Source organism: Carlito syrichta, unplaced genomic scaffold, assembly GCF_000164805.1.
Source record: "Carlito syrichta isolate Samal-C Ts95f unplaced genomic scaffold, Tarsius_syrichta-2.0.1 Scaffold302324, whole genome shotgun sequence".
Lineage (NCBI taxonomy): Eukaryota > Metazoa > Chordata > Mammalia > Primates > Tarsiidae > Carlito > Carlito syrichta.
The window spans coordinates 278,538-297,858 of record NW_007246420.1 but is presented as its reverse complement, the minus strand read 5'-3'; the positions used below and the strand labels follow the sequence as shown (position 1 = coordinate 297,858).

Genomic DNA, 19,321 nt, shown 5'->3' with positions numbered 1-19,321 from the left:
ATAGTGATAGGAGTAATAGAGGTAAGACATATAAATATAAGAGTATTTTCTTGTGAATGATGGTTTGATGACATTAATGTGATATGTGAATTTTTCTCATTGTGGTGAGATTAATATATAGAAGAAATTTAGGGCTGTAATTAGTATATTAAGTTCTATTTGGATAATAGCAAAATTAGATCACAAAAATGTGCTGTGACTACAAATAATTATCCAACTGGTAAATTGCTGGTGGTATGGTAGGTTAGTTAGGCTAGCCTGTATTCCTCAAGTTGCTATTAAGGAATTAATTCCTGTAGTCTGTGAGCTAATAGTCCAGATGCTCCTCAACTGTGATTAGCTCTGGATATTATTGAAAATATTTTAAGCTATTTGACATAATCCCATGAAACATATGGAATATGTATTGCTTTCTCGCCATAGCAATGTTGAGATATCATAAGTGTAACCATTATAAGTTGGGGATCATGTATATGACTTTGCTATGGATTTGTTCATAGTTTGAGTTTGTGAGCCAAAATAATATGGTGGCGTGAGGCCATGGGTGATTTTGAGGGCTGGGGCTCCTGTAAAGCATGGTGGCGTTTGGATGAAAATAGCTACAGTTACTAGTGCTGCATGACATAGAGGAGCATACAATGAGTGATTTTAGTTTTTTTGGCATAAACAAATAGAGTTTGTTATAATTATTCCTAATGTTGATAGTATAAGAAATGAATAGGCTGTATACTGTTAGTAGATTGAAAATTATAGTATTTGTAGTATGCCATATCCTCCTAATTTTAGTAATGTAGCTGCAAGAATTATGGATGCAGCATTTGAGACTTGTATATGCTTTCAGTAATCAGAGGTAGACGCTGTAAATGGATATTTTTACTATGAATGCTTTTTTGCACGCTAATCATAGGAGACTATTAGATCAGGAGTTTGGTAGTTCAAATTCGGTAGTAAGTTATTTAAAAATTTAATGAGTCTGATGTTTGGGATATAAATTAATTGTACAAATATAGGGATAAAGAGCTAATCAATGTAAAGAACAGGGAATAAAAATCTTGTATTTAATCATTCTGTTTCATTTTCTCATCAGGTAATAATAAATAGAGTTGGGATTAGTGTTGCTTCAAAGAGAATATAGAATATAAATAATTCTGTGGTGGTAAATGTCATGGTTAGGAATACTTTTAGAAAAATTAATATTGAGATACATAATTTTTTTGTGTGTATCTGATTCTTTGGTGTTAACTTGCTGTAATTATGTCTGTTGTGGGGAAAGGTAGGTATAGTGAGGTAGAGGGAAACGCATGAAGGAAAACACTGTTTCAGGACAAGTAGTATACTTGGTTTCAATTGGACCAAGAAGAGGGAGAGAATAATCAGAGGGGAGGTAGAAGTTTTAGAGTATTTTGTAGAAACTACCTGTCAGTTCCAGAAAGCACACTGGTAGGAGTGTGGTAGGACATTGATAAGAGTCCTAGTGATGACCAAAGACCCAGGAAGCCAAGGCTTTTCAGCATATTGGGATACCCTAAGATATCAGACATTACAGGATTGGTCTCTAGTGGACTCTCAGGGGAGAGTGCATGCTTATTCTTATAACCTCAGGGTAGTAAGGCTGTCGCATTAAGAGCTTCTGAAAATTGAGACCTTTCGGAGGAAGCCAGCCTTAATAACAGAACGTGGAGCCAGAGCTGTGGGGCCCTCCCTTGCAGATTGCAGTGGGTGGAGTGGTTGTTTTAATACCTTTCAGTACCTTATGAGGTATTGAAAGAAGGCCTGTATAGCTGGAGCCTAGTGAGGCAGAGGTGCCACATGGGTTTTGGAGTGGCTGGCAGAGGCCAGGCCAGGCAGAAACTTCTAGAGTGGCAGTCATCAACCTTTTTGGCATCAGGGACTGGTTTCATGGAAGACAATTTTTCCAGGGATGAGGAGGCCTGGGGGGATGGTTTCAGGATGATTCAAGTGCCTTACATTTATTGTGCACTTTATTTCTATTATTGCATTGTAATATACAATGAAATAATTATGAAATTATTATTTTGATATAAATCTGCAAGCAATTGATTTATTATGGTCTCTGTGCAGTCAAATCTCACTGCTAATGTTAATCAGTATTTGCAGCCATTACCCAGCACTAGCATCACTGCCTCAGCTCCACCTCAATCATCAGGCATTAGGTTCTTATAAGGAGTGCACAGCCTAGATCCCTTATATGCACAGTTCACAATAGGGTTTGTGATCCTATGAGAATCTAATGTCACTACTGATTTGACAGGAGGTGGAGCTCAGGCAGTAATGTAAATGATGGGGAACAGCTGTACGTACAGATGAAGCTTTGCTTGCTTGCTGGTTGCTCACCTTCGGCTGTGTGGCCCAGTTCCTAACAGGCCACAGACCAATACTGGTCCATAGCCTGGGGGTTGGGGACCCCTGTTCTAGGGGTTATGAGAATAACCTAATAGAAAATAGCGTACAGGAGAGAAAATAAAATATCAGAATTCATCACATATCAAAGATAAATATTCATAACATTTGTTTTATGTTTGAGTTTGTATACTCAATTATAATATAATGTATATTTCTTACTATGAGGTCATAGTCAAAAGAAGTTTGAAAAATACTGCAGAGGAGTTTGGATTTTATCCCCAAAACATTTGTAAGTTATGGAAGAATCATAAGCAAGACAGTGACATAATGTTATTTCTTTATTTACTGTATCACTTTGACTGCCAGATGAATATTAGAACAAAGGGTCCCATGACATTACTGAGTAGGTTATTGTCATGGTTCAAATGAGAGGTGTTTTGGGCTTCTTCAGCAGTGGTGTTGGTGATAAAGAAACATTCAACAGCTATTTAGAAGATAGATTCAGCAGGACTTGACGGAGGCAAGAATAAAAGGGGCCTCCTAAAATGACTTCTGCTGAGCCGGGCTCGGTGGCTCAGCCTGTAATCCCGCGCCTTTGGGAGGCTGAGGTGAGTGGATTGCCTGAGCCCGCGGGTTCGAGACCCGCCTGGGCAGCGAGACCTCATCTCTACAATAAATCAAAAATCAACTGGGCATGGTGGCGCATGCCTGTAATTCCGGCTACTCGGAAGGCTGAGGCGGAAGGATCGCCGGAGCCCAGCAGGTCGAGGCTGCGGTGGCCGGGCGTGGCCACTGCACTCCAGTCTGGGCGACAGTGAGACACCAACTCAAAAAAAAAAATAAATAAATAAATAAAATGACTTCTGCTTTTCAGACTCCACTTTGCTGTCCTCAGTCATCAGCCCTTTTGCAGGTTTTCCATTTTCCTCCACTTGGTCTTTCATTAATTTAATGACAATAATACAACTATTATTTAACTGAATACATTTATATATATATTTCTCATTCTCAGCATAGTTCTGAGACTTAAGTAGTCTAATCTTCACTTTCTTTATCCCACTTGGTTTCCATGTAGCATCTTTCTCTGTGCGGTTCCACAGTGCCTTACGCCCCAAAATCATATTTACATTTCTTCCCATTTTTATTGTGCTACTATAACATAGATAGCCATTTAGGGTCCCAACTGAATTTATTTGGACCTTTACAGTATCACCTTAATCACCATAAGCCCATTGGTTTCTAAGTGTTTTAAAAATCATACTGTACTTCTGTGAAAGAAACAAAAGCAGATATTCTCATTCCAGGATATTTTGCTGACATGAGTTTTGTTAAACTTAGCAGTGCTCTGTGTGTGTGCTGGGGGAGAGGGGTTGTTATCTATACAATTTCTTTTCGCTTTTCTGCAAAAGTATGTTTTCTCATGTTTCTGAACCTTATTTATTTATTTTTTAATTTAAAAAATTTTTAATTTTAAAGATGTGGGGTACAATTCAGGGTTAAGTATATATATGTTCATTATGCAGGTACCCCAACCCCCAGGAGAATCCCACTATTGCCAATCCTGCCCCTCCCCTGTCAATTTCCCACTACTGACAATCCTTTTCTTAAAATATTATGATAATTGTTCAAGGTCCACTTATGAGTGAGAACATGTGCTACTCTTTGTTTCTGTGATAGATCACTCAGTATTATAGACTCTCAGTCCATCCAAGTTGCTGTGAAGTTCATAATTTTGTCCTTCTTTATGACTGTGTAATAGACCATCATGTATATGTAACACATTTTTTTAATCCAGTCCTCTTTCGATTGGCAGCACTGTTGGTTCCATGTTTTTGCTATTGTGAACAATGCTGCAATAAACATGGGTGTGTAGGTATCTTTTTGATAGAGTGATTTGAGTTCCATTAGGGGAACTGCAGGGTCATATGGAAGGTCGATTTTTATAACTTTTAGGAATCACCAAACTGTTTTCCACAGAGGCTGTATTCGTTCACACTCCCACCAACAGTGTAGAAGTGTTCCCTTTTCCCCGCATCCTCTCTAGCCTCTATTGTTTTCTGAGTTATTGATGATGACCATCCTGCTTGGAGTTAGGTGGTATCTCAGGGTGGTGGCATTTCTTTGATGACTAATAAGACTAAGCATTTTTTCATGTTATCTGTTGTCTGCTTGTGTGTCTTCTTTTGAGAAGTGTCTATTAATATCTTTTGCCCACTTTGTAATGGCGCTGTTTGGTTTTTTTCTTCTTGGCACATTTGAGTTCTTTGTAGATCCTAGATGTTAGGCCTTTGTCAGATATAGTTGGCAAATATATTTTCCCTGTCCGTGGGCTTTCTCCCTGCTCTCTTGATGGTTTCTTTGGCTTTGTAGAGCTTGTTTGAACCTTATTTCTAAAAAATTGTTTAAACTTGAACTTACTGATATGAATTTTTTCTCCCTCTTTCCCCATTACCATCCTCTGTTACATTCTACAGTCTATACAGTTGTGGTTAGAGAGTCTGTACCCAGTGAACCAGTTACATCAGTTAGAGTTTCTCTATATTTTGAAAAGTGTGCTTTTATCTCAACTTCTTTCTTCTTCTTTGTTCAACAGTTTTCTCTTGTGTAAACCTGTCACTATTTCTAGGTCATTTTTGAGGTACTGTCTTCGGAACTGTTAGAATATTTGAGGAAGCATTGGAAAGGAAGTCCTGGAAAAGTGCATGAATGGAATAAGAAAACAGTATTTATACTGTGTTCTGAGGACTAACTAATAAGATAGGCACACATGTTTTTCTATACATGTGGAGCTTCTGGAGTAGGAAGATCAACAGATAAATAAATGAAATGTAATTCTAGAATTGCAAAAATTGAAAAAAGAAAGAGGAATAAAGTATAGTTACAGAGAATGCCGTGAATCCAAGTAGAAGGGACAGTCTTTCATAGGAGCTGGCATTGAAGCTACAATATTTCAGTCACAAGGGAGCTGGCTTCTCAGAGAGCATTCCAGGCAGATGGTACAGCGAATGGGAAGTCTAAAATAGGAAAGAATTTGACATGTCTAGGAACTTCAGTCAGGTTAGAGGATTAGAGTATTGTTTCTGAAGGTAGTCATGGCTCAAAATGAGGTAAAAAAGGTTATTAAAATTTGGATCATGCAGGGGCTTGTAGACCATGAATGGATTGGATTGTATTCTAAGCACAAGGGTAAACTGTTCAAGATTCAAGCAGTATTCTCAAACTCTGTGTTATATCAGAAGCATCTGGAGACTGATGAATGAAGATACATCGCATTAAAAAAATTGTTGATAAATATTGAATGCCAACAACGTGGAAGTAATGGTTCTAGGCACTAGAGATAAAGTGAAACAATGTCTTTGCTTTAATTACGCATGGGACAGACAATAGTCAGACTTTTAAAATGGTATATCAATTAGTGAAAAGTACAATATAGGTGCAATTATGTTTTGAATGTTTTGATAATGTGACATTTGAGCAGAACACTGAAGTGAGGGAACAAGCCAGGAAGATATGTAAGAGAAGAGCATTCCGAAAAGATGAAACGGTAAACACAGAGGCATATGCTTGACATTTTTGAACAGCAAAGAGGCCATTACGACTAGAGCAAAGTGAATAATTAAGAGAGTGGTGGTAGATAACATGAGAAAAGTGGCCAAGGGTAAGCACATGTAGGGCCTTGTGGGTCATAGTAAGGACGCTGGATTTTACTCTGAGTTGGCAAACCACCGGAAGATTTTTAGCAGGAGAGTGATATGCTGTGAATTATATTTTTAAGCAATTCCTCTGGCTACTATGAAGAATAAATTGTAGGAGTAAATATGAAAGCAGGGAGACCAATGAAAGAGGCTAATACAATGAAAGATGGGTGGCTTGGACTAGGGTGGTAGTAGTGGAGGTAGTTAGATTCTTAAGTTTTGACAGAAGAGCTGATAGGATTTGCTGATAAATTGGGTGTCTAGCCAGGTATCTGTTCGTGTGTTCCCAAGAGGGTGTTTTTATTGTTTTCTATTATAAGCTTCCTTGGTGTTTCTAAGCCATTCCAAAATTTGAGAACCACTGACTTAACCTGTTTTCCTAACTATCTTCCTTCCTGTAAACTCTCCTCATTCTTTATTCTCTCTTTGTGCCTTTAAATAAAATTGCACAGTATATTTGAGCACTGTTTTAGCCATTCTATTCTGATGAAAATTATTTTCATTTACCGTTTTTACTTTATTAAGTTCATTTCTCCTTGTAAACAAAACAGCAGGAATTTGCTTTCTTGTTATTCTGCAGACTTGGAGTCCATTTGTGAGCCCAAAAAGTCATTTCCAGAATGGGGAATTTATGAAATGAAGTCACTCCAGTGGCAGAATATGAGGAAACTTATCAACCACAACCTTCAATACTATAGTCCTGGAGATAATATGGAGTACAAAAATAAGTTTGAAGGTCAACAGAAAACTCAAGATGGACTTTACGTGTGTGTAAAAATTACTTGTGAAGAAAAGGCCACTCAAAGCCATTTCATGTCCCCTAATCTCCATCAGATTATTCCTACTAAGGGAAAAACATACAAATGTAAGGAATGTAGACAAGCTTTCAGCTACCTGTCATGCCTTATTCAACATGAGAAAAATCATAATATAGAAAAACACTCTAAGAAACATAGGAAGACTTTTGGCAAAAAGCCAAATGATATCCAACATCAGAGGAGTCAGACTGCTGAGAAACCTTATGAGTGTGTGGAATGTCAGAAGACTTTTAGTCGTAGTTCTGATCTGATTCAACATCAGAAAATCCATACTAATGAAAAACCTTATCAATGTGAAGCATGTGGGAAGGCCTTTATTCGTGGTTCACAGCTCACTGAACATCAGAGAGTTCATACAGGAGAGAAACCATATGAATGTAAGAAATGTGGAAAAACCTTTAGTTATTGTTCACAGTATACTCTCCATCAGAGAATTCATAGTGGTGAAAAGCCCTATGAATGCAAGCAATGTGGGAAAGCCTTTATTCTTGGATCTCAACTTACTTACCATCAAAGAATTCATAGTGGTGAAAAACCCTATGAGTGTAAAGAATGTGGAAAGGCCTTTATTCTTGGTTCACACCTTACTTATCATCAGAGAGTACATACTGGTGAAAAACCTTACAGATGTAAAGAATGTGGGAAGGCCTTTTTATGTGCCTCTCAACTGAGTGAACATCAGAGAATTCATACAGGTGAGAAACCCTATGATTGTAAAGAATGTGGGAAGGCCTTTTTTCGTGGCTCACAACTTACTTACCACCTGAGAGTTCACACAGGTGAGAGACCCTATAAATGCAAAGAATGTGGGAAAGCCTTTATTTCTAATTCTAATCTTTCTCAACATCAGAGAATTCATACAGGCGAGAAACCCTACAAATGTAAGGAATGTGAAAAGGCCTTTATTTGTGGCAAACAACTTAGTGAACATCAGAGAATTCATACAGGTGAGAAACCCTTTGAATGTAAGGAATGTGGAAAGGCCTTTATTCGTGTTGCGTATCTTACACAACATGAGAAAATTCATGGTGAGAAACAGTATGAATGTAAAGAATGTGGGAAGACCTTTTTTCGTGCTACACAGCTTACATATCATCAGAGAATTCATACAGGTGAAAAACCCTACAAATGTAAGGAATGTGACAAGGCTTTTATTTATGGTTCGCAACTTAGTGAACACCAGAGAATTCATCGAGGTGAAAAACCCTATGGATGTAAGCAATGTGGGAAGGCTTTTATTCGTGGCTCACACCTTACCGAACATCTAAGAACTCATACAGGAGAGAAACCCTATGAATGCAAGGAATGTGGGAAGGCCTTTAGTCGTGGCTCAGAACTCACTCTACATCAAAGGATCCATACTGGTGAGAAACCCTATACATGTATCCAGTGTAGTAAAGACTTTAGACGTCATTCACAGCTTACACAACACATGAGGCTTCATAACTGAAAAAGCCTTGAATGTGATTAAAGGTAAGAAAACCTTCATTATTCATATTATATCAGTAATGAACATAGTAAAGATTTATTCTTTTGCTTCTGCTCGGAATAAATAGAAAGCCCATATTAACTTAATGAATGCAGAAATGACTTCTAAAACTCCCTAAAGAATTAGCGTTTCTATAATTGTGGAATGTAATGCTGAATTATTCTTTACTGAACATCCTCTCCATTTTACTATCTCTTACCTGAAATTGTATGTTTCTTAATTTCTTTGTGCTCCGGGTTTTTTGTAAAATATTATAATGTTATAATAATGAATAAATTGTGAATTATTAAATGCATGTGGCTCCCTTTGGACATTATCTGATAATTAGTATTATTATCATTTTTATATACTGTTAGTGCACTCAAATATTTTATGAGTACAATAAGATATAAGCAGTCTATTGTTATATATCCCTTTTTGAATACCGATGATATATTCTGGAACAACCTTTAGAATGTAAAAAGATTGAACAACTCCATTCAGAGCACATAAATTTTACAGCAGCAGATAATCCATACAGGAAAAAAGGCCTAAGTAATTACTTTAGGATTGGTGAACTTTTAAAAATAAAGTCAGGCGGAGATTATTTTTCTACAACAAATTCCAGAAGCAGAAATTTTTAGCTCGCATTTTTTGATTACTACTTTAAGGGACAAATAATTTGTCAACAACATGGTAGCCAAGATAAATCCACTACACACACACACACACACACAAATAATGATATTAAATGGAAATTAAAAACACATTTACAAACTACAGCTTTTCCTCAGCTGAATCTAACCATTCCTGATAATATGTTGAATAGTAAGCTTGAGATGCCCAAATTTCAGAGCCTACATTCTATTACTTTAAATAGGAAAAATAATGATATATTTCCAGTCTGTTAAAAAAAAAGACCCAAGCCAGATTTTCCCCAAATAATTTAAACATGAACTACCCACATGAACTCTAGCAGGTGTTTCTGAATAGCATACACACACACACAAAAAAAATACAGAACCCAGTTAATTAGTAGATGTTTGTGCACACAGTGATTTTGAACAATATAATGTATTAATTATATTTTCCTTGTACACTTCAAGGAACAGGTATAATGACAATAAATAATGAAATATATTTTACATAACAGACAAAAATAACACTTAATAAAATAAAAGCAACTTTAAATAATGGAAACTTACAAATTGCAGATTTGTCGAATGAGGACTGAAAGTCAAAAGACAGTAATGATGACTATGTTACTGTTCCATGAATGAAGGTGAGTGAGAAGATGCTGGACAAGCAATAAATGACTGCAGTTCCAAGTCTGATTCCAAGCATCTGGTGGACAGTATTCTCAGAACTTGAGACTACAAAATTGAGTGAGTGTAAGCCATATTAAAAGCTGTCCATAGAATAACTGGAACAAACATTCCCAAGACAATACTTACTTTTTCTACATGCAGTGCACCCTGTTGTCTTCTAATACTTTAAAAAAAAAAAAAGATATTGCACCCTACTTAATTGTCTCCACAACATAATATTGTTTATGATCCTTACTCTGAAAACCATTGGTAGTACATAGTACATAATATAATCAAAATATTAATTCATCATTTTTATAACTTGACAAAGAAGAAAAAAAATAACTGAGACCACTAGAACTCCATGAATAATCAGTGTAATCATCATGATGCCACTACAGTCATGCATTCTTCCTCTCTACACTTTTCTCAAATTGGATGAACTATCATTGCTCCGTCACTAACAATTCAGGGATTAACATAATTACAAGATTCTAAATTTAAAGAAAATTTAAATAGTGAAATGTAATTAGTGTACTATAATAAGTCATTGATAATACCTCTACTATGAAACATTTTTGCACAATAACAGCCTTTTGCAGTCAATACTCTGAACCAGACTTTCAAGATATAATCCTCAAAATACCTTCCAGAGCCAGGGATTCTTCTTCATTGCATACGATGCAGTGCATAACCAAATTTACTTATTGGCACCATGAACTGCACTTTGAACAAATCAAATTAAAAGGTTGTGAGAAGACCTTCTGTAAATAAAACAGTATCTTTATTTAATCCATTGTTTGCCAGTCTTGTCCATGAAGCCTCTTTCTTTCCATATACTTATTAATATATTTTGGTTGTGAATATATTTTGAAAAATTCTGTATTAACCAAGAAGAATGATGGTAAATGGAAATTTTAGGCATTGTTTCAGTTATTTAAATTTGGTGGGTGGTGTAGCACTTTTCTTTAATCATTCACTACACTATAGAGGAATAATCATTGTTGCTCAAATTTCCACCATTCTCTCATTCCTGCATCATCATCTAGATCAATTTAATAAGATTTTCATTCTTGTTGCTGTTGTTACAAGATTATTTAAAAGGAGAAACTTGAGTATATATTAAATTTTCAGCACTGTTAATGTTTATTTCATGAATCATGTTTTCAAAGTTGAAGTTTTCCTCTTAAAATGGTGGGGAATTATCAACAGACAGAACTTGTGCTTTCAATTTAGTTTCTCCTTTAAGAGTCTTGTTACCATCATAAGTGTTCAAAATTAAGCTTTATTTTCTTTACATGGGGATTTTTAAGTTAAAAAGCATTACCTTTCTCTTACAAAGTTACATAATAGAGTTAATTCCATGGCAAGGAAATAGTGCAAAGCTTTTAAAAACTACTTTCATTATATTTTCCTTATCTATTGTTAAAACTTTATTGCTTAATGTTTTATTCTGTGCTCAAATATAGTCTCCATTTCAGTGTATTAACAGTATCCTTTAGTGGAATAACTGCATATATATCTGTAACATGCATTAACATGTTTCAACTTTATTGTAGAAAATTTCAAACATATAAAAATAAAGTAGTATGGTCAACACTGTGAATCCATAATCTACCTTTAATAATCACCTATTTTTTGCCTCCCTTGTTTCACCTTCCGATTTGTTTTTGCTGGGATATTTTAAAGGCAGTCAGTATATTTATATCATATGTCATGTCCCTCTACATATTTTAGTATATTTCTTGAACAGATGAGTCAGCTTTCCATAATTATAGTTGGTTTGATTCAGGATTTTAAAAAAGTTTTCATATTACATTTGGTTTGCATGTGTCTCTTGTACCTTGCTTTATGACTTTTACAAAATGCCTGTAGAATATAATATGTAGCAACATGGGAACAGTGGTGTCATGATATATGCTACCCATTCTGCCTAAGCTGAGTATTTAGGTTGGATTTTTTCCTACTGCTACAAACTAAAAACTAGTACAGTATCTTTGGTTATTCTTGCATGTTAGTGTTTTTATTTCTATATAATATATTCCTAATGATGATACTGCTGAGTCAAAGTATGTGTGCATTTAATTTTTTTTTTTAAATTTTGAAGATGTGGGGTACAATTCAGGGTGAGGTGTGAAAACAAATGTTCAATTTGCAGGTACCCTTGTTGATGAGATGTGTCCCCCCTCCCTGCGCAGTTTGCCACTACTGCCAATCCTGCCCTCCCCTTGGCAGTTTCCAACTACTACCAATTCCTTTCTTATAGTATTACAATAATTGTACAAGGTCCACTTATGAATGAGAACAAGTGGTACTTAGTTCTTTGTTGTGATAGATCACTCAGTGTTACAGGCTCTGAGTCCATCCAAGTTGCTACGAAGTTCATAATTTTTTTTTTTTTTGAGTTGGAGTCTCACTCTGTCGCCCAGACTGGAGTGCAGTGGCCGCTCCCGGCCACCGCAGCCTCAACCTGCTGGGCTCCGGTGATCCTTCTGCCTCAGCCTTCCAAGTAGCCGGAATTACAGGCATGCGCTACCACACCCAGCTGATTTTTTGATTTATTGTAGAGATGAGGTCTCGCTGCCCAGGCGGGTCACGAACCCGCAGGCTCAGGCAATTCACTCACTTCAGCCTCCCAAAGGTGTGGGATTACAGTAGGCTGAGCCACCGAGCCCGGCCATAATTTTTTCCTTCTTTATGGCTGTGTACTATTCCATCATGTATATGTACCACATCTTTTTAATCCAGTCCTCTTTTGATTGACAGCACAGTTGGTTCCATGTTTTTGCTATTTTAAGTAATGCTGCAATAAACATCTGTGTGCAGGCATCTTTTTCTTTTTTTTAAAGTTGGATTTCTCACACTATCGCCCAGGCTGGAGTGCAGTGGCACGCTCACAATCACTGTAGCCTTGACCTGCTGAGCTTAGGTGATTCTCCTGCCTCAGCCTTCCATCAGGTATCTTTTTTTCATAGAGTGATTTGAGTTCCTCTGGGTATATTCCCAGTAGTGGGATTGCGGAGTCATATGGAAGGTCAATTTTTAGATCTTTTAGGAATCGTCATCCTGTTTTCCACAGAGTTGTATTAGTTTACACATCCACCAACAGTGTAGAAGTGTTCCCTTTCCCCTGCATCCTCTCTAGCATCTGTTGTTTTTTGAGTTATTGATGATGGCCATCTTGCCTGGAGTTAAGTGATATCTCAGTGTGGTTTTAAGTTACATTTCTTTGGTGACTAGTGAGGCTGAGCATTTTTTTCATGTATCTGTTGGGTGCTCGTGTGTCTTCTTTTGAGAAGTGTCTATTCATATCTTTTGCCCACTTTGTAACGGGCTGTTTGTTTTTTTCCTTTTGGCACATTTGAGTTCCTTATAGAGCTTAGATGTTAGGTCTTTGTCAGATGTACAGTTGGCAGATATTTTTTTCCCAGACTATGGGCTGTCTCCCCACTCTCTTGATGGTTTGGCCTTGCAGAAGCTTGCCAGTTTGATGAGGTCCAACTTGTCTATCTTATTTCTTATGGCATGGGCACTTGGAGTTTTGATCAGGAATTGGTTGCCAGTTCCAATTTCCATAAGGATATCTCCTGCGTTTTCTAAGGTTCTTATAGTTTGAGGTTTTACGTTTAGCTCTTTGATCCATTTAGATTGTGTATGGTGATAGTAGGTAGGTATCTTGTTTTAATCTGCATGTGGTCAGCCAGTTTTCCCAGCACCATTTACTAAATAGGTTCTCCTCTTGCCAAAGGTTGGTGATGGAGGCTTTGTTGAAGATGAGTTGGTTGAAAAGTTGAGGTTTTGCTTCCAGAATCTGTATCGTGTTCTATTTATCTATATGCGTGTTCTTGCACCAATACTAGGCTGCTTTGATTATTGTAGCTTTATAATAAAGTTTAAAGTCTGGGAGTGTGATACCGCCTGCTTTTTTTTTTTTTTTGGCTGAGGATTGTTTTGGCTATTTGTGGTTGTTTGTATTGTCATTTCCAGGTCTGAGAAGAATGCTGCTGGTGTTATTGTTTTTTTGTTTTTTTTTTTTAATAGAATATGTCTAGTTACTTTTGAAAAAGTCCATCTACATTCTTACCATTAATGTATGAAAAGACTTGTTTCCCCTAAAGCACCATGACTGTCAAAACCCATCAATTTCTATTGGAGCCATGATATAATAATAAGTTTGAGAAGGACTCATGACAGAAGAGAAGTGAGGTAGTGCTACAATTACAGAAACTTTCTGCTTGGAAACACATTCTGGATTATGGGAAAGGTGGTCACAAACAGAGCATCAAATTCTTCTGTGTTGAAAAGATCAAGATCAGAGCAACTGGGGTGGCTGGTGCAGGGCAGACTACTAGAGAAGAAGGAGGTATATACAAGAGTTCAGAAATGCGCACAGGGATTTTCTTGAGTCTTTCAAAACACTAAGCAGTCAGGGAACTGCACATTAGAAAATACACAGAACTTACATGTGGCAAAGAGTCCAATTCTGATCATGATGATCACCTACACTATTTAATAGAAATCTCAGAAAGCTTACGCATTAGGAGCAGAGCTAAACTGTCTCTAAACATCAGACTTTCCCTAAGCTGCTTTGTGAAGGCTTCAAAAGGATCAAACCAACTCATAAGTAACTGCCTAAAGAATCTTCAGCAATGTAAGAAAAGTGTAACAGACTAGTCTTAGTGGCTCAGCCTGTAATCCCAGCACTTTGGGAGACTGAGGCAAGTGAATTGCCTGAGCCTGTGGGTTCGAGACCAGCCTGGGCAACTTGGTGAGACCTCGTTTCTACAATAAAAATAAAAAATTAGCTGGGTGTGGTAGCACATGACTGTAGTTCTGGCTACTTGGAAGGCTGAGGTGGAAGAATTGCCAGAACCCAGCAGGTCGACACCCAGTGAGTATGCCACTGGGTGACCGAGTGAGACTCCAACTCAAAAAAAAAAAAGAAGCAGAACAATATGACCCCCAAACAGGAAAAATCAATGTCATTCCAGACTCCAATAGCAGGGATAATGGTATTAGCATAACAGAATGAAGGAAGTTGTAAGTATGCTCAACATCCTGAAGAATTTTTTAAAAACACCAACAGTGAGAAATTGAAGATAAATAAAAACAAAATGACACTTCAAGAAAAGAAAAATAAAAACCAGAAAAGAAAATTTTACTGGGGATTAAACAATTTTTGGAAGAAGAAAAATCAGTGAACTTGAAAACGTATAAAAAAAGAAGCACAGCAGGAAAAAGACTGTAAGAAAAGGAGACAGTCTAAGTGATCTGTGGGAAAATATAAAGCAGTTTAAGATATATGTAAATATGAGTCTCAGAAGTGGGGGTTGGGTAGAAAAATATGCAGAAGTAATGGCTGAAAATACTATTCCAAGTGTGTCGAAATCTATGACCCACAGATTTAAGATGTTCAGAGAATTAGGGAATAAACACATACAAAATCAAGGCACATCATAAACAAATTGCTGAAAACTAATGGTAAAGGAAAATCTGGAAAACAGCCTGAGAGGAAAAAAGATGTATATAGGAACAAGATAACAAGGTTCATAATATCTTCTGAGAAACTATTTCAGCTAGAAGACAAATAGTATATATATATATATATATTTTTTTTTTTTTTAACAAAGTAGGATTTACTGAGAGTACAGAAAACTTCCCACAATGGAAGTGGGAATAGACCCGAGGGGGTTGCCCAACAAGCACCATCTTAACACATTTGTGACCAGCAGATTTTTCCCTTTCCTAATAGAGCAGGTGAAAATAAAAAAAAAAAATCTGAAGCTGGCTGTCACAGACTTCTGTCGTTAAGCACAAGTGAAATGGTACTTTCTTATTTATTTATTTATTTTTTGAGTTGGAGTCTCACTCTGTCACCCAGACTGGAGTGCGGTGGCCGCTCTGGCCACTGCAGCCTCAACCTGCTGGGCTCCGGCGATCCTTCCGCCTCAGCCTTCCAAGTAGCTGGAACTACAGGCATGTGCTACCATGCCCGGCTAGTTTGTTTTTGTTTTTGTTTTTGAATTGGAGTCTCACTCTGTCACCCAGACTGGAGTGCGGTGGCCGCTCTGGCCACTGCAGCCTCAACCTGCTGGGCTCCGGCGATCCTTCCGCCTCAGCCTTCCAAGTAGCTGGAACTACAGGCATGTGCTACCATGCCCGGCTAGTTTGTTTTTGTTTTTGTTTTTGAATTGGAGTCTCACTCTGTCACCCAGACTGGAGTGCAGTGGCCGCTCCTGGCCACCGCAGCCTCCACCTGCTGGACTCCAGCAATCCTTCTGCCTCAGCCTTCCAAGTAGCTGGAACTACAGATGCACGCTACCACGCCCGGCTAATTTTTAAAAATTATTGTAGAGGTAAGGTCTCGCCAAGTTGCCCAGGCAGGTCTTAAACCCGCGGGCCCAGGCAGTTCACTCACCTCAGCCTCCCAAAGGTGCAGGATTACAGGCTGAGCCACCGAACCCGGCTTCTTTACTTTTCTTGATATGAGCATGTAATGTTATGAACTTCCCTTGCAACACTGCCTTCATGACATCCCAGAGGTTTGGAGATGACGTGTCTTTGTTTTCATTTGTTTTCAGGAATCTTTTCATTTCTGTCTTGATTTCTGTGTTGACCCAAAAGTCATTCAGCAGCATGTTGTTTACTTTCATTGTCTTTGTGTGCTTTGGGTGGATCTTGGTAGTGGTGATATTTATTTTTATTCTGCTGTGATCCGAGAAGATGCTTGGTATTATTTCAACCTTAGGAAATTTGTTCACACTTGATTTGTGCCTGAGAATGTGGTCAGTCTTGGAGTATGTTCCATGTGCTGATGAGTAGAATGTACGCTCTAGCTGTTAGGTGGAGTGTTCTGTAGATGTCTGTTAGATCCAGTTGGTTGAGTGTTGAGTTAAGTTTCCAGATCTCCTTGTTTTTTTTGCCTTGTTGATCTGTCTAGGGCTGTTAGCAGGATTTTAAAGTCTCTGACTATGATGTGTGAGTGTCTATGCCCTCTCTTAGTTTACTCAGCAATTGTTTTATAAAACTGGTTGCTCCTGAGTTAGGTACATATATACTTAAAATGGGTATTTCTTGCTGGTGGATTGAGCCTTTTATCATTACATAGTAAACTTCTCTGTCCTTTTAAACTTTTATTCATTTGAAGTCTGTTTTGTCTGATATAAGAATAGATACCCCTGCTCTTTTTTATTTTCCATATGCCTGGAAGGTCATTTTCCAGCCTTTTACCTTAAGCCTATGGGTGTCCTTTGCAGTGAGATGGGTTTCCTGGAGGCAACAGAATGTTGGATCATGTTTCTTTGCGTGTGGATGATATGTTCTGTTAACTCTGTGCTTGCCTGAGCTTTTGCTATGGGTGTAACTGTTATTTTGTTTCTGTACTCAACACTTAAATATCTCCTGGAGGGCTGGTCTGCAGGTGGCTTTTCCTCTTAGGGATTGGATGTCTGGGAAGGATTTTAATTCTCCATCAGCTTAGCTTGTCAGGGTAGGAAATTCTTGGCTGGAATTGCTTATTTTTTAGAACATTAAAGATGGGACTCCAGTCCCTTCTAACTTGTATGGTTCCTGCTGAGAATTCTGCAGTTCTTATGGATCTTCCCACATAGGTGGTCTGACCCTTCTCTCTAGCTGACTTTAGGATTTTTTTTCATGCTTACCTTGTGGAGGTAGATTACTATGTGTCTGATCAATGACCTTCTCATGTAGTACTTCTCTGAATTTCTTGCATTTGGATGGTTGCCTCTCTAGCAAGATATGGGAATTTTTCTTAGATGATCACATGGAGGGCTTGTTGCAGGTTGTTCTCAGTTTTCCCTTCTGTTTTGGGAATTTCAATCAAAAGTATATTTGGCTTCTTTATGTTGTCTCACACCTCTTGTAGACTTTGCTCATTTCTTTTTGCACATTCTCTCCTTGTTCTTGCTAGACTTGGTTAGTTCAATATTCTGATCTTCAAGCTCTGAGCTTCTTTCCTCTGTCTGATCAATCTGCTCCCTAGGCCTGTTACTGTGCTTTGACATTCTATGAGGGAATTCTTTATTTCCAGGATTTCAGAATGGATCTTCTTCATATTAGCCAACTCAACTTTTACTTCCTGCATAGCTTTTGTTGCCTGGATGTTTTTTTGCCTTCAGCTTCTCATCGTTTTCCTTGTTTTTGTCAACCAATGTCTGAATTCCGTATTATCAGGGATAGGTTGTTCTAGTTGGCTTCCATTGTTTGGGGACTGAAAGCTGCTTTTGTAGGCGATGGCTCTTTAAGTCTTTAAGGATTACCAGTGATTTTCTGCTGGTTCTTTCTCATCTTTGAGGAGCAACTCTTCTATTATTATTTTTTAATTGTTTTTTAGGTAGTTATGGTCTTGCTGTCCTAAGGCATTTTCTGATATTCAAAATAGTTCATACAGGGAGTGAGAGGAGGCTATTTACTTCTGCTCTGGCGCTCTTGCTGCAAAGTGCTCTGAACTCAAAGTGACTTTCTGTTGCAGAGTCTTTCTCATGGTTAGATTAGCTGGACTACTTTCTAATACCCATTGTGAGCTTTATGTGGGGATTAGATGGAGGGAAAAGCTCCCTGGTGGCTGGTAGCACTACAAGAGTTTTGACATCATTTGCCATTGGCAGTACAGAAATGTTTCCACTGGGATATTGGGCCTCCAGGTACGTTTTGTATCTACCCCTCACCCATCAATTGCTGCATTCAGCAATTTAAAAAATCCTGCAGATTCCCTGTTACAGAGGGACCCACTCTTTGTGCAGGTGAGACTGGCAAGGAAACCTTCCTGATCTGGGGCCAAGGCTGGCTGCCAGACACTAGCAGCAGGCATCGAGTGAGTGTGACTGGCAGGTGAACTTTCCCAGCCTGGAAGCCAGCCACCAGGCACCACTAGCGGGGAATACTTTCTTGGGATTGACAGAGGTAGTTGTTAAGTGAGCAGGTACGTTCCCCCCTCCACGTGGGCTCCAGGAGCATGTAACTGTGCCCTAACAAGGTCTCTTCCTGTGTGAGACCAGTGACCCATACACACCTGGGAGGAGAGGAACTGACCCAGATCTATGAGCCTGGTACCCTGTGGGGATGGGGCTCCCCTGGCTCCAGTGTCAGTCACTTAGACTCTTTTCTCCTTGTTCTCTATGCATTCTATGAGTCCTCTGCAGAATGCAGAGTGCTCCCTATATCCAAAGCTGCTCAAGCTGCTTGACTTTACCAGCAGCTGGATCCATCCTCTTTGTTCCACTCAGCCAGTAAGGCACAGGTTGGCTACTCCCCAGTGGCCATCTTGAATAAGGTGCATCTAGAATATGTTCTCTAACCATAGTAGAATTAAGCTAGGAATTAATGTCAAAAAAGTTGTAAATTAAACAGACATTTGATTAAGTCAAATAAGAAATCACAAAATGACATTTGGAATCAAAGAAGTGAAAACCCAGCATATAAAATGTTGTACAATGCAACTAGGGCAGCACTGAGAGGGAAATGTATAGTTTTAAATACTTTTCAATCAATTAAGCTTCCACTTAAGGAAACAGAAAAAGAATTAAGGTGAAACTCAGCAGAAAGAATTCAGTTAAGAGCTGAAACAAGTGAAGTAGGACATCGGTGAAAATGATGAGTATATAGACAGACCTATGCTGAAGCCTGCGATTATATTGAAAACAAACAGCT

At 38.1% G+C, this 19,321-nt stretch overlaps 1 protein-coding gene across 1 annotated transcript in view; it reads left to right on the top strand.

The window, feature by feature from the left end:
- LOC103258664 (zinc finger protein 571) overlaps positions 1 to 19,321 on the top strand; it is a 116,013-nt gene that overhangs the window by 22,250 nt on the left and 74,442 nt on the right. The window contains exons 5-6 of the mRNA XM_008056327.2: positions 6,640 to 8,259; positions 16,009 to 16,013. Coding sequence (XP_008054518.2) covers positions 6,640 to 8,259; positions 16,009 to 16,013 — 1,625 coding nt within the window. The remainder of the gene's footprint in view (positions 1 to 6,639; positions 8,260 to 16,008; positions 16,014 to 19,321) is intronic.